The 16005-nt window shown below is 36.4% G+C and overlaps 1 protein-coding gene and 1 pseudogene across 1 annotated transcript; one reads left to right on the top strand and one right to left on the bottom strand.

The window, feature by feature from the left end:
• Positions 1–4242: 4242 nt before the first annotated feature.
• LOC112478712 lies at positions 4243–4361 on the bottom strand (annotated as a pseudogene).
• Positions 4362–7035: 2674 nt separating this feature from the next.
• HYAL4 (hyaluronoglucosaminidase 4) lies at positions 7036–15622 on the top strand. The gene is made up of 3 exons (XM_006910669.1): positions 7036–7989; positions 13562–13651; positions 15236–15622. The coding sequence occupies exons 1-3, from the start codon at positions 7036–7038 to the stop codon at positions 15620–15622; spliced, it is 1431 nt and encodes a 476-aa protein (XP_006910731.1).
• The last annotated feature ends 383 nt before the right edge of the window (positions 15623–16005 follow it).

Raw genomic sequence — 16005 nt, 5'->3', positions numbered from 1 at the left:
TAAATCCACTCTTCAAGGAACAACATTTTTTTGATGTATTATATTGGGTGGTTCATTAATAAGCTATTATGCTCGAAATTGCTCTAACTTTGTCATAGGCATTCCAACACAGATTTATTACATCTTTAGTCTACCAGAAACTGTGATTGGAACATTTCTAAATTTCCTTATTATATTAAGAGACTCCCACAAGTTTACATTTGGAAATTAAAATCTATTTCAAAATATTTTCAAGTTATATAGTTTGTATCATTAGACTGCTTGTAATTAACGGTCTTGAACAAATAAACTTATTTTTAAGGAATTAAAAAGTCTTTGTATGAAAACATATTTACTTCACATTTATGCTTAGTATATGTTGCTATAAGTAATGCAGAAACACATTTTTCTTTGCTAATATCCAAATGCTACACAATTCTCATATTGCATAACTGGGGAACCATAGTAGAGGATGAGTTTTCTAATTTTTAAAATGCACGCAAATTATTGATTAATTAGCTACTACATTTGGTGTTTCAACAGTTTATTATGTACATATGTATTTTTAAAACAAAGCATAATTCACCTGGTTGCACTATAATACATATTTCTTATTAAAACTTGGTGGAGTTTAGTCTAAACTGTCATAGTCAGTTGCAGCATCAAGAACTTCCTTATTCATCCAGGCTAGAGGCTTAGGAGGAGATATGATATATCTATGTAGCTAATCAAGATCTGTTGGTGAAAGGATGTCCAGCCTATAGAAAGTTTTATAGAAGTTTATTTGAGTCAAAATTTTGAGAACATGCCCAGAAGCAAAATCCCAATGGACTGAGAAAATGCTCCAGATAATGGCATTTTTATATATCAGAATTAGCTAATTTTATACATTAGAATCAAAAGAGGATACATAAGAAGGGTTACATAAAATCCATTGTGGTAGATTAAGGAGGCGGGAGAAAGCAAAGCAGGGTCATCTTTGGGAATAGTTAAAAAGCAAAATGAAGAAACACATACTTCTTTTATATTGACGGGTTCAGGATAGTTAATAATAAACATTTACAATACATAGATGGTATGTGAGGAACAAGACAACAATGAGGAGTTCCATAGTCTCATGCTCTTGTGGTCTTATGCTCTGGTGCTGGTGGTTATGCCTTTGAGGAATAGGAAAAGAAAATTACTCTGACATTTCAAAGATGTTATCCTAGTTGCACAAGAATGGACAGGGCTCGCTTAAGGTAAAAGTTGATCCTTGCTAAGGAAGTTATAGGCCTGTGATGTGACTACCCATCATGACCTACTCAGTTAGGAATTTGCGATTAGAACATTCTGTATGGTTACTTTTGGTCACTGAACCTGTAAGGCCTGCCATGTCGCCCCGATAGCTGGTCAGGTTTGTTACAGATCCAAAGCTAAAAAGTGTAGAAAAATACATGCAAACATAATTTTACCAGCTCGTACTTTCTTCATGTGCCACAGTCTTTTCAGATTACCTAATTTTGATGGGTTTGACAGTTTATAGTTGAGTTTATTGAAGGTTGACAGGAATACTTCAGGTAGGACACAGTATTGTGATATAATGGAAAGGCAAAGTAAAACAATAAAAATAAAAATTGAATAGATGTGATGAGACTTTTTCTAGTGTGCTGGTAATGGTAACAGGCCCTGGAGTCTAAGATTAACCTTAGCTCTATACTGTCTTCTGTTCAATTGCCCTGAGTTTGTATTATAAACACAACACAGAGTAATGAACAGAATTCAAAGAAAGCAATAAGATTTGAAAAAGGATTTACAAGAGTAAAGTGTGAGGAAGAATAAAAAGAAATGAAAATAATGTCATAAACACTGAAGAATTTTTTTAAAAGGGTCAGAAGTAAATTTTTATTAAAAGAGTTCACTGATAAAATATAATGGAATCGAAGTGCTTAAGAAAATCCATTAAAAAATGTTCTGATGTTGAACAGGTAAACTCCAGCTTCCTGAGTTATTTAAAATGAGGTTGGATATATCACCCAAACTAATATATAGTCAAGGAAATAAGAAAGAACAACTGACGTATCTTTTCATATTTAATCCCTCTAAATACTTTCATTGTCATAACTACAGTTTGGCAGTGTTTATAATCAAAGAAGGCTGATTACTCTATAGCATAGTTTTCCATTTGTAATAAATAATGTACTGCAGTTGTGTACTGTATTTTGTAGTACATAATAATACTAGGCTATTTCTTCTTCAAGCTTGTCTTCTGTGTTCCTACTGAATATCTACCAAACCATTAACCGCTGTTAGTTTTCCTTTACCATAGATAATTAACCTATAATTAGCTCTTAATATCCATGTGTTAAATTAGAGTAGTAACTTAAAGCTCTGGCCGATGGTGTTTACCTCAACTACAACACACATACACACACACACACACACATACACACACACTCCCCTTCCCCCAAAACCATCCTTTGAATATCTACCAAACCATTAACCGCTGTTAGTTTTCCTTTACCATAGATAATTAACCTATAATTAGCTCTTAATATCCATGTGTTAAATTAGAGTAGTAACTTAAAGCTCTGGCCGATGGTGTTTACCTCAACTACAACACACATACACACACACACACACACACACACACACACTCCCCTTCCCCCAAAACCATCCTTCTCATAGTCTGTAAAGGGCTTTTTCTTGACAGATTGCAGAAAAGCATACTATTTTCTCAAATGATATTATAAAAAAAGACTTTGTAATAAAATCCAACTCAGAAATTACTTTCCTTAGGAAGTTATGCCTGATTCCTTATAGTCAGAATCAATTTGCATCTTCTTTCATGTTTCCAAAGAACTTTATTAGCTTTTTAATTAAAGTAATGATTTTGAATAGCTGCCATATTAACAGTACAAAATCTCAACAGAATTTGCCCCCCAAAGAAATCTTACCCAACTTCTACCCACTTTTCTCCCTCAGCCACCAGTTCTCCTTCCTGGAGGCAAGCAATGTAATCAATTCTTGAGAGATATTCCTCAATATGCAAATTGCATATCGCATATACATATGTATATGTGTGTATATATATGTATATATACACATATATATGTGTTATGTATATGTGTATATATAATATATATGTATACACACACACACACATATATATGGGTATGTGTATATATTCCTTTCTCAGAAAAATAATGTCAGCATTTTATACATACCTTGATTAAAATTTTTTAAGCCTATGTACAGACACATATATAAAACAAATATATATGTCCAGACATATATATATATAAAACAAATATATACCTTAAAGAAAAATTGTATCTGATGAATATCCATATCATGGATATCATGTCAGTATATAGAGGCAACCTTATTCTTTGTTACAGCTGCATACTATTCCATGAGTAGAAGTCCACAGTTCATTTAACCACTCCCTTAATGATGGACATTTGTTACCAATCTTAGCAATTATAGGCAATACTACAGTGAATGACCCAGAAGCAGAATTTCTAGGTGAGAGGATTTGTGCATTTGTAATTCAAACAGAAATTTCCAATCTTCTGTTTCCACCAGGAATACACCACAGTTCTTTACTCTTTCTACATTTACTATGTTTGGAGTCAGTGCCTGCACATTTCAGCTTGCTCAAATTTTGTGCCTTGCTAAGATATGTATGCATGTACAGAGAGAGATGGGTGCTGTCTGCAAAGCCGGGACAACCTCGTTTCCAAGCCATTCCTATCAGGACTGAGGGAGGATTTGAAATTAAGTCATGTTTACCTGAAACAAAACAATGTGATTTGGCCACAGTCTTTGGCATCCCAAGTGCCTACCTTTTCATTCCAATTTTGTTTCTTGACATTCAGTTCTAGGATTCGGAGAACAGAATCAAACAACATTCCAGTCCTCGGATTCAGTTTCAGCTTCCATTTCCAGTTTTTGTCTGCTAACCCTGCCTACTATTCCAGCTCTTCTGCTCAAAATATGGCTTGGGTCATATTTTGGGAGACTGAGTATTTTAAGTTATAGACTTGACTGCGGACATTGAAAAGACTTAAGTAATATCTCAGATCACTAGATTGCTTTACAGTTGAAAAACTTAAATTAGAAAGCTAAAGATTTAAATCAACTTAATGGTATTTTAAGGAGCTTAGTTAAAAACAGGTTTACAGAGAGAACATTTTGTTTAAAACGTGGTCCTAAGACTTTGTGTGCTTCTGCAAGAAAGCTGTTGATTTTGGCTGCAAGAAATTCTTTTTTTTTTTTTAACGCCTACAGCACCTGGTATTCCTAGGTGGTCTCCCATCCAAGTACTTACCAGGTCCGACCTTGCTTAGCTTCCAAGATCAGATGAGATTGGGCATGTTCAGGGCAGCATGACTATAGAAGAAACTTCAAGTCTTAAAGGAGATGTAATACTTTTTGACAAAGACTAAGTATATACTCATATAAAGGCAATTATATTCTTTTTCAGATTATATTTCTTAAAATGCAAAATGTTCTTGCTTCATAAAAAATGTGGCCTTTCACACAGAAGAGTACATTCTCCATTAGCACAATTTACACTGAAACAGTTATTTTTATATACTTAACAAAAGTTAAGCTTATTTTTAAGAAGACCGGAAAGGAAACAGTTTTGTATAATTAAGATAATTCAGCAGTACTAAAATTTGTTCAGATGGAGGGATACCAGTGTTCTTTGATAATCACATGAGAATTTTAATAAAATTTAGTACCTAATGATGAATTGTTCTCAGAACAAACTCTACTTCTAAGAAGATAAAATTGGGTGATACAATTTAGAGGAGTAGTCCAGGTTAAACTCCTCACTCATCTCCTCCCTCAAAATCTTGCCAAATTTCCCTAAAATTCAACCAATTAGAGATTCGTTTAAAGAAGCCAACCTTCCTGGGCAGATTATGAGGGTCAAGGGAGAAAGAAGAGGAAGGTTGCTGTTGGTGCCCCTGGTTAAGTGTGGGTAATTACACGAGTTGTTAGGCTATAACATCTAGTTAAGATACAAGGAAAGTTCAGTGAGGGAGGCTTTTAACGGTGTGAGTCAGGTGAAAGGAGTCTAGAGGAAAACTGACGCAAAGGGCAATTTTGGAAAGGGCTGGCCTGAGGAGGTTCCCTGGCGAAGGAAAGAGGGTGGGAGAAGCAGACACTAATGATTGCCTGGTGTGGGGTAGGGCGTGGGGACCAAAACAAGTGTTTGAGAGGTGCCAAATGAAGGGATCTCCTCCCAGCAAGTGATGTTTAATTAAGAGAGTGGCAGAGGATGCGCCAGCCCCATGACCTGCCTGTGTGGGAGGTAGAAACCTGAGATGTCCAGCAAATAGAGGACGTAGGCACTGAGTTTTACTTATTTAGTTCGCCTGTATTCTTTGAGTACCTGCATATTTTATCAGGAGCTGTGCACCTTCCATTAACCAGAGAAAGGAGAATAATAACGTTCCAGGACAGGAGGAGAGAATCACTTGGTACTTTGTAATAAACTAATAAGAACGTTCTGTGGCAGTGATGAGGGGGCTGACTGAAGGGGAAACAATAATCAGTGGAAAGCCCTGTTCTGAATAAAACCAAAAGCAGCAACTATTCTAGTAGAATAGGGTTTTTATATTTTTGTACACGCATATAGGGTTCTCTAATATGAACTGAATTTTAACTTTAAAGAAAAGCTTTTCTTCTTCCTATTAATAAATGCATGTGCAAATTCATTTTTTCTATCCTGAGACTATATATATATATATCTATCTATATCTATCTATCTATCTATCTATCTATCTATCTATCTATCTATATCTAGATAGATATATATATCTATCTCAAATATAAAGGACAGTTTTCAGGACCACAATTCTTATTGTTTTCATAAAATTATATTACCTTAAAAATACCGTTCTCTTTAAACCATCGTTTACATGTTCAGTGTAATATATTTTATGTTACTTACTAAGTGGTGTCACCCTGTTCACCTTTATATTGTGGAAGAGCACATCATCAATGAATGGGTGAAGAAAATAGCTACCTCTGTAGCTCTTAAAAACTGATGTTTTGTGTATAGCCATTTACTAAGGACTTCTTAAATGTCTTTGAATAAAGTTTTGTAAACTATTTTAAATTTTACTTTTTTTGTTTACCTCAGTGTCCTACTCCCAAGAACTGCTATGAGGTTTGGCTGGTGACACCTGGTGGTTAAAAATAATAATTATATACAACATGCAGCATAACAGGTGATCAGCTTTGCTGGTGGCAGTACTCAGAACCACAGATTCCATGTAAAGAACCACTGTCAGTCAGAGTTTCTGGTTATTAGCAACCAAAATGAAACCTCACTGGCCTGAGCAGCCAAGTGCTGTCCCATGAGGATGACGCTGTCACTTAACATTGGCACCTTAGATATCAGGTTCTGGATGCCTCAGAAGTCACTGCCACTCCTGAACACTGGGATTTGTCACCACTGACACCACCACATTTCAGGCTCTTTGAGTCCCCAAATTTCAATTCAAGATCTAGAATAGGATGCATCTAATTGGCCTGGCCATGGTCACATATCAGCACCCTAGACGGTAAGGAAGGATGGAAAAGCGACTGGACATCTCAGCTTATTTAATAAAATAATAAGAAGTTATTGCAGGATTAAATGAGATGAATATTTACAAAGTACTTAAGCATAGTGCCTAGGGTTTGATGAGTTTTCTAAAAAGATAGTAGCTATTGTTTTACATCTTTATTTGGTAATGAGCTTTATCGAGGGCAAGGACCATATCTTATTCATTTTGTATTCTGGACACAGGGTCTGAATCTCTACGAATGTCAATTGCATTGCTTGCTCCCGAATAGGAACTAGGTTAGTACAGTGGTTTCTATATCTCATTTACTTATAGGCCTCTTTAAGACCTTTAAATAATATATGCTTTAAAAATATAAATATGTAACAATAATAATAATGTTCATCTAATAGTTGAGTCTTTTCCCTCAAAATTACCACTAATGGAAAATTAAATCTCTCCACAGGTCTTCCAAGTGCATTAAAGCTGAAGATAAGATTTTTGTCTTATCATGAAACGATTATCTCAAGGACAAGTAAGGTTTTGTGTTGTTCAGCCAACATGTCTCACATCATGGCTGCTCATATTTCTCTCCTTGAAGTCAATCTCTTCCCTAAAACCTGCTCGACTTCCAGTTCATCAAAGAAAACCTTTTATAGCTGCTTGGAATGCTCCAACAGATCAGTGTTTGATAAAATATAATATAAGACTGAATTTGAAAATGTTTCAGATGATTGGAAGCCCACTGGCCAAGGCCAGGGGGCAAAATGTCACTATATTTTATGTCAACAGATTAGGATACTATCCATGGTACACATCACAGGGGGTTCCCATTAATGGGGGTCTCCCCCAGAACATAAGTTTGCAAGTTCATCTAGAAAAAGCCGACCAAGATATTAATTATTATATCCCTGCTAAAGATTTCAGTGGACTTGCTGTTATAGACTGGGAATATTGGCGACCTCAGTGGGACCGGAACTGGAACACGAAAGATGTCTACAGACAGAAGTCAAGAAAACTTATTTCTGATATGCAAACGAATGTGTCAGCTGCCGATGTTGAATGTTTAGCCAAAGCAACCTTTGAGGAAAGTGCAAAAGCTTTCATGAAGGAAACCATCGAATTGGGAATTAAGAACAGACCCAAGGGCCTTTGGGGTTATTACTTATATCCCGATTGCCACAATTATAATATTTATGCCCCAAACTATACTGGGTCATGCCCAGAAGCGGAAGTTTTGAGGAACAACGAGCTCTCTTGGCTCTGGAACAGCAGTGCTGCTTTATATCCTTCCGTCGGTGTCGGGAAACCTCTTCGAGACAGCGAAAACATTTTGCGCTTCGCGCAGTTTCGGGTGCTTGAATCCATGAGGATCGCCACCATGACACCCCATGATTACGCTCTGCCTGTGTTCGTCTACACAAGGCTAGGCTACAGAGAAGAACCTTTACTTTTCCTTTCTAAGGTAAGACATCCCTTGTCAGCAACAGAGGAATTTCCTCCCTATCTCTAAAAGAGACATTACTTTAATTGTGTTCTTTGAGGAATTCCTAACTAGCGATATGTTAGAAAGGAGCATAATTCTCCCTTTAACTAGTCATCCACTGAGATATTCATTTGTACAAACTGAATTTTGATTATCTTATTATTACTATGCTAAGAAATGAAGTAAGGAAAGAGGAGATAAAAGTGCAATATCAGTAACTACTACTACTTCCTGTTCCCCAACTTTGTCGCGCTCCCTTACAATTGGCCTTTCGGAAAGGTTATTGAAATGGTTGATAGTGGACAGGTTGGAAGATTAGAGAGGATGTCTGAAAATGGAATATTTTGCTCACACACGTGGAAGTGGATTTAAAGGCATTCCTCCTCCTGACTTCACCATCTAAAATGTCAAAAGAAAAAACAAAGATGTTTTCTTTTATACTGTATAATACCAGCTCTGATAAGAAGTATAAGAGAGGCATATATGTGAATATACTTAACATTACTGAACTGTACACTTAGAAATGGCTAAGACACTAAGGTTTATGTTCTGTGGGGGTTTTTTAACCTTAATTATTATTATTATTATTTTTTTTTTAATTAAAGGCATAAAGGAGTGGCAAGCCTGCTAAAAGTAGGTGGGTGAATCTATAGATTTAGCCATCTGGTGTATTCATAACTCTATGACCACAACTAATGGAAAATTGGTAAGAGTGGTACAAGTTTCTAAATTTAATAATAAATTCATCACTAGTTAGTGGTTTTGTAACCCTAGTTAAAACTTACAAATAGAAGTTTTATTCTGTTTATTTTACTTAAGTCATATATGTAGCCAAAGACTTCACACAAACCATGAGAGTAACTTTTAAAATAGATGAACTGTCAACCCAAACTTCCCTCCCTTATTTTCCCTTCGGTACTCCAGTAAATGGCAACTTCTAAAGATGAAAACTTAAAAGCAGATGCTACTCTAATCTTTGGATTTGGGTAATTATGCGTAAACTTTCTATGTTGAGAAGACTTGAGACTTGTTCAGGCCTTCTCATTTACGATACAATGGTGTTTTAAGATATTACTGGATACTATGGGTTTGTCACATTTCTTCTTTCTCCACCACTACAAGTTTCAATTCTCCAGTATGTATTCAGCACATAAATGTATATAGATGTTCTTGGTGTCAGGAATCCAGGGGCAGAGGCTCAGGAAACACTCAGGTGAGGACTCTACCAAAATGGATAAGTATCTGTGGAGCACATAAGGAGTACAACTTACTCCTCAGAGGGAGAAATGGCACAAACGTATCAGGGTTTAGTAAATTCTATGACTTTGGTACTGTTAATGAGATGAGTAAGGAAAAGAAAATCTCTATTGTGAGCTGATATTTGTATTACCTAGAAAAATCAGGAACAAATGATTGAGAATGATAGGACATCAGCACTATCTGGAAAGTACAAAAAAGTTATCTAAATCTTTACAAAATAGTCTTGATTCTGGAATGAAGAGTTAAATATCATCTTCTATGAAACTTATTTTCCTTTTTTTATATTTGGCTCAAACATGTTTCTTTTTTTAGTGATAATAAATTTACTTTTGGAAGAAATGAACTTTAAGAGACAAAGTGTTCACTTCGATAAGATTACTTTAGCATACTAGTACATTCTGCACATTCTTCAAACCTAGGGTAAGCTACTTCCTCAGAAATGCATCAATTCTCTCTAAGAAGAAGCAACAGTTGGGGTCTCATCTAGAAACAGTTTTCTTTGACAGTCCCAAGGTTATAATTCTGTATCATTTTGAAAACTTTCTGAATGGCAAGATGTTTCCAAATGTTTTAAGACATTAGTTTACTCAGCAGCTTACTCTATCTTTCCTAAAAATCTGCCCACAAAGTTTTAAAAACCTGATATTCATTTATACTAACTCATAATTGACTAGTAATGGCTTCCATTCCCAATCTTTCCAAAGATTTCCACATTTTAGAGTCAGGATTAGAAAAAGGATTTATCAATAAGTAGCAAATGTCTTAACATCTCCAGACCTCAATGCCTCGTTGTCTTAATCTACAAATGGGACAGTATTATCTTTCTTACCTACCTAGCAGAAGTATTATGAAATTCAAATGAGAAAATACATATGAAAATTTGAAACACTACAGAAACACAAGTAGTAAAGCTATCACATTTTAACAGGTATCAAAGCCTTAAACTTGAAAGGGAATATCTAAGAATAGAATCTCTTGTCAGCAGCCATAGGTTGAGGGGGTGGGGGGGGGTGATATGGAGGTAGTAACACCTCATTTCACACAAAAGATTTCCTACACTACTAACATATAAATTCGACCTAGAAATAACCTGATGCTATGTTGAAAAATTAACGAAGGAGTTTTCTTGATGTAGATTTAAAAGATTTTTTTTTTTTTTTTTTTTTTTTTACCTGTAATGAATTAATACTCCCTCTTGGTAACACACAAAAGGGAGCTCGTTAGCGATGTTCCAGCTTCCCACCGTGGGCACCTTACTTACAGGCACTGTGGTAGAGTACCAGAGACTGAATGAAACCCAAGTGTAAAGAAAGTCCTCTGGGCGTCCCCACCCTCTACCTCCAAAACCTTAGTTTGAGCTGAGGATCATAGGTGGGGCAAGGCAGCCTTAGACCTGAAAGATTTGTTGGCTATTACTTTCTGGGCTTTTTCTTTATTTCTCCTCAATTATGAATCTAAGAAGAGTTGGTTTTTCAGTTTGTTTAGCTTTTTATTTGTGAAGATGGAGTGGCAACTTCCAAGCTTCCACGATATCCTGGAAACTGGAACTCTCCCATGAACTCCTTTGGATTAAGGCATTGTCATCAGAGGGGGAAGGAGGCACAGTATTTACAGTTTGTATTTATAGGTTATTGATCCATATTAAGTAAGGAAGCTACAGATGTTTGTGGTGAAAGGAACACGTTCTGAGGTTGATATCAAGAGGCAGTGTTCATTTCTTCTCTGTGTCCTTTAATGTCATTTTCAGAGTTTTATTGGGACTTATTCAAAAATGGCAAGTCTTCATGCACAAGCTGACTGGAGAAAAGGAGTCAGTAAAAGATGTTAATGCGAATTTCTGTACCTAGCTGAGAGCAGGGTACTGAATGAATCACAGAGCAGCTATGTTTTGGGGACCAAAAAAGGCAAAGGTACTACTCAGTGAGGTATTACCCAGCCTTTCCCTGCTAAGAGGGGAAAAAAAACAACTGAGAAGCATTTATGAAGTTCTCAGTCCAGGGGCAAAGTCTCACTAAAAGACTGAAACCGAATTATAGGACTATAAAACCTTTCCTCTCCCCTCACACCTTGCTAGTTCATTACTAAAGGCCTATTTATAGCAGTTCTTTTTACCCTGTATGAGCTGTCTGCCAATCAAGAAAAAATAAATCATGTTTACTTATCAAGAAAAAAATTCCAAGACATACTAAAAAGGAAAAGCACAATCTGAAGAGACAGAGGAAGCCTCAGAACCAAACTCAGGTATCTCAGGGACTTTGGAATTATTGGACAAGGATTTAAAACAACTATGATTAATATGCCAAGGGCCCTAGCACATAAAGCAGACGGCATGCAAGAATAGATGGACAATGTAAGCAGAGAGATGGAAATTCTAAGAAAAAAACCAGACAGACATTTTAGAGGTCAAAAACACTGTAACAGAAATAAATATCTTTGATGAGCTTATTAGTAGATTGGACATGGCTGAGGAAAGAATCTTTGAACTTCAGGATATCTTGATAGAAACCTCCAAAACTGAACAGCAAAACAAAGAAAACAAATACTGAAAAAAACAAAAACAAAAACAAACAGTATCCAAGAACTGTGACACAGATGAAAAAGCCGTAACATACACTTAATAGGAATTCACAGAAAGCCATTGGGAGACTTCAGCCCCAAAGCTTTGCTGAATTCGGAGAAGTTTCTAAGTGAGTGGAAGGAGAAGCTCTGCTTTCTTACGTCTTTGCCAAAAGAAGTGACGGACATAGACCCAGCAGAGGCCTCATTCTGGGCACTGCATGGCTGGCTCCTCCTCTGCCCCATATTCATCATAGCGTGGATAATTTTCGAAACCTGTTCACTTCCACTATCTCATTTGAGTCTCACAAAAACCCCCTTCCTATCTTGTTAGCTCTGACCTATTCAGCAGACGCTACGATCATGGGAATGGATGTGAGCTGGAAAGGGAAATTAGTTTAAAACAAATCTCTTCCCTTTTTGAAAATTTTCAGAGAATTACCCAAGAGGGGGAAAAAACTTTAAAAACCGAGGTTGCAAAATCTTTAATTTGAGTGGACTATAAAAATATCAGATAAAGAGATGATATCGCTCAAGTATTGATATTAATATAAAATGCCCGAGGTAAAACATAGTTTAAAGTTCTGCTTTTATTTGTCACCAAATCACCCAATTACATTTTCCAGTATTTAACTGATGGAAGTTCATCCTTGGAGTAAAAGGTGAACGAATGCTTAGTATCCTAAATGTTGGGGGAATCTATTACAATTTAACAAACTTACTTATGAAATCTATTGTAGAAACTTAATTTAGGAAACCAACTGCATACATTCAACTTTTAATTTCTCTTTGAAACGGCCTTTAAACACTAAAGCGATAATCTTTTAGGGTTACAAAAGTAAATTCTTTCAGATGAAATTCAGTTTTCCTCTACCTGGACCATATTGACAAAAATTTCGATTGCCTTGCTGTGACTGGACCTTTAAATAAATATAGAGGACAATCTGGAATGGCCAGATGGGAGGGGGGTGTTATGGGGCTGGGAGAATGGGGTGAAAGGTTAAAGTACAAATTAGTAGTTGATAGATGGTCACGAGGATGGGGAGCACGGCGTAGGGAATGCAGTCAGCATTAATGTAATGGCTAGGTGGAGAGCCAGAGACTAAACTATATAAATGTCTAACCAATGTACTGTATACTTGAAACTAATAAAATAACATTTTTTGAGAAAGTAAATACTTTGAAATTAAACACAAATAATTTCAGGGGTCAAATACAAGGGCTGTACCAAATTAGAGCCAGAATGTCCTTATCACTGTTACTTTGCCTGGCCTTGGAATCCAAATGACACAAAAGCTTCCTAGTCACTACAGAGGTGAAGTTCAGGGGAGTGTGGCAAGCTGGAAATGGAACTTAGCTAAGTAGAATGAGAGCCATGACTCACATTTGGAGAAGAAAAACTTTTGGATTCTGGGTCATATACATATAACTGGTTTGTGTGTATATGACCCTAGCCAACTTCAATTTAACAACTTTCAGTGGCTATTTACAGTCTGTCTTTAAAATAATATCCTGTTTGGCAAAATCAAAGTTTTTCTTTAAAAATATTTAATGTTTTTCCACATGATTATAGAGTGTGATTTTTAGCCTTGGTTCAACCAATATTTGTGTTACTTTAAGAAAGCAGAAAATAGTTTCATCATGTTATATTGAACTCAGCCTTTAATCCTAATTTCTGTTTTTGTCTGTTTTTTTTTTATTTAAATAAATAATGAACCTACTCTCTTCAATGTAGGAAGATCTAATCAGTACCATTGGAGAAAGTGCTGCCTTGGGAGCTGCAGGCATTGTTATTTGGGGAGACATGAATTTAACTTCATCTGAGGTAAGACAGTACCTCAAAGGTAGAGTTAATATTGTTTAAAGTATTTACTCTGTTTTCCTATAGATCTCACTCTAATCAGAGCTCTCATGGCTTCCACAGTAAACCAGTTTTAGAAAAAAAGGTTACAGTGCCTGATACACAGAAGTGCAATAAACTATTAACTTTTGTTGAGATAGTAATAATAATACTGACATTTGCTAAATATTTATTATTCAGAATTGTGCTTAGTGCTTTTTTTGTTTTGATTTGCTCACTTACAACTCACAGTAACTCATGTGAGGTAGGGACTATCATCTTCATTTACAAATGAGGAAGGAAAAGAGGAAATCTAACCAGCATAGCAGCTGGTTAGGCTAGTTAGTTATGGAGCTGGCATTACATTAACCACAGTTTTACTCTGGAGTCCTCGCATTTAACCACTACATAAATATGTGTTATATCCTATTTTGAGAAGTAGAAATAGATGGTAACTTTTTAATCACATTGAGTTTATTTTTCCTCTATGAAGAAATTGGTTGAAAATTAATAGCATTTAAAATAGGATTTGTATATCTCTTCACATTTCTTCCACTTAGATATTATTTACTCCAAGAAGACTTCTTATTTTTCCCCAATCCACATTAATCATACTCTCTTTTGTATCTACAGATGTTGTTTGTTTATATCTCTATAGTATAAGATATTTTGCCTTGAATTATAATACTTGCATCCTCAACACTTTTGTTAAATCGAAGATTTTACAAGTTCATGATGATCTGATATTCTTAGAATTTCATAGCCTCGACTTCTTGCTACTGAGATATTGTTTGTGAAACTATTTGTGACAATAAAAGGTTAAAAGTCTCCTCTGTCCACATAGGAGAATTAGGCAGAAACGGAGAGGATCAGTTCCTGACTCTCCAGGTTAATATTTCTCCTCCAGTCCATGGGGCTCATGAGCATTGTTTCACCCGGAAGCTGACTATACCAGCCAGGTGGCAAACGTGTAATAGTACACACACACACACACACACACACACACAAATGACCTCATCAGTCTTCCGGGCTTTCTTTTGTTTGAATTGTGTACAGAAGGCTAGAACTTGGGGCGGTTGTTATTTGAGCCTAATTAACAAGAAAATCCAGAAGGCTACATGTCAACACAAATGGGTAGAATATGATGATTCAGGTTTTAACACGACCACGAAAGTTACCACAGACCTGAAAGGTGGCTGAAAGACAGCTCTGGCATGATTTTTAACTTGAGTCTGTTGCTCTTTTTTTCACAATCATTAATTTGGGAACGAGGAGGAGGAAAGAAAGAAAAGATGTAAATTGGAAGAAGGCAGGGTTCCATATGCAGACCCTGGGGCCCATTCCAGTTCGGTTGCTTAGCCCTACTGTGACATAGTCTCTATCTCCAGTCCCTTCAACCTGTCACCCTTTCTGATCTGGTCCCCTGTGCTATAGTGGGTGAGCCTGAGAACTAAGCTCTTAGGTTCCAATCAAGTCCAAAGAGCTGTTCTGCTGGCCCAGATGCTCTACCCCTATCAGTACAAGATAAAAAACAACAACACTAAAAGTCATTTGTTTCTACATTTCTAGGGCAACTGTACAAAGGTGAAGCAGTTTGTGAGTGGCGATTTGGGGAGCTACATAGTCAACGTGACCAAAGCTGCCGAGACTTGCAGCCATCACCTCTGTAGGAATAACGGGAGATGCGTAAGGAAGGTGTGGAAAGCTCCGGATTACCTCCACTTGAACCCTGCAAATTACCACATAGAGGCCTCTGAGGACGGAGAAATTGATGTGAAAGGAAAAGCATCGGATATGGACCTGGCAGTGATGGCGGAGAAATTTTCCTGTCATTGTTATCAGGGATACGAAGGGGCTGACTGCAGAGAAATGAGGGCGGCTGATGGCTGCGCTGGGGTTTCCTCTTTTTCCAGCTTACTGGTAACGCTATGTCTGCCAGTTTTAGCAGGTCGTTAAAACTATTGAGTTTAAAGGGAATTGTGTGGTCTCTAGAGCAGGCACTTAGGGAAGAGATGAAACTTATGACTTCTTTTTTCTCCTGTGAAATCCATTGAGACGTAGTATCAGTAGATGCTACGTATGTCACTTCACATACATCATAATATATTACTTTATTTAGCTTCCATTTAGCTAAGAAATCAGATCCAGGGGAAAAATCGATGCACTCTTCTTTCTGACTGGGATGTTTAAGTTGTTTTTAAACTAGAGCTAATATATTTTAGTCTTTATATGAACATAGTATATACATAAAAATATACCTATGAATATTAAATTACTGATTTCAAAGACTGGTTTGTCAGCTACTAGTTTAGTTAAGGACAGCTTACTAAGTAGTTATC

This window comes from Pteropus alecto, unplaced genomic scaffold (genome assembly GCF_000325575.1).
Source record: "Pteropus alecto unplaced genomic scaffold, ASM32557v1 scaffold22, whole genome shotgun sequence".
NCBI lineage: Eukaryota > Metazoa > Chordata > Mammalia > Chiroptera > Pteropodidae > Pteropus > Pteropus alecto.
This window is presented reverse-complemented; position numbering and strand designations above follow the sequence as displayed.

Coding starts and splice junctions, on each gene's coding strand:
- HYAL4 (XM_006910669.1), top strand. CDS start 7,036: ATGAAACGATTATCTCAAGGACAAGTAAGGTTTTGTGTTGTTCAGCCA. Junction 7,990..13,561: donor CTTTACTTTTCCTTTCTAAG/GTAAGACATCCC, acceptor TCTTCAATGTAG/GAAGATCTAATCAGTACCAT. Junction 13,652..15,235: donor TGAATTTAACTTCATCTGAG/GTAAGACAGTAC, acceptor CTACATTTCTAG/GGCAACTGTACAAAGGTGAA.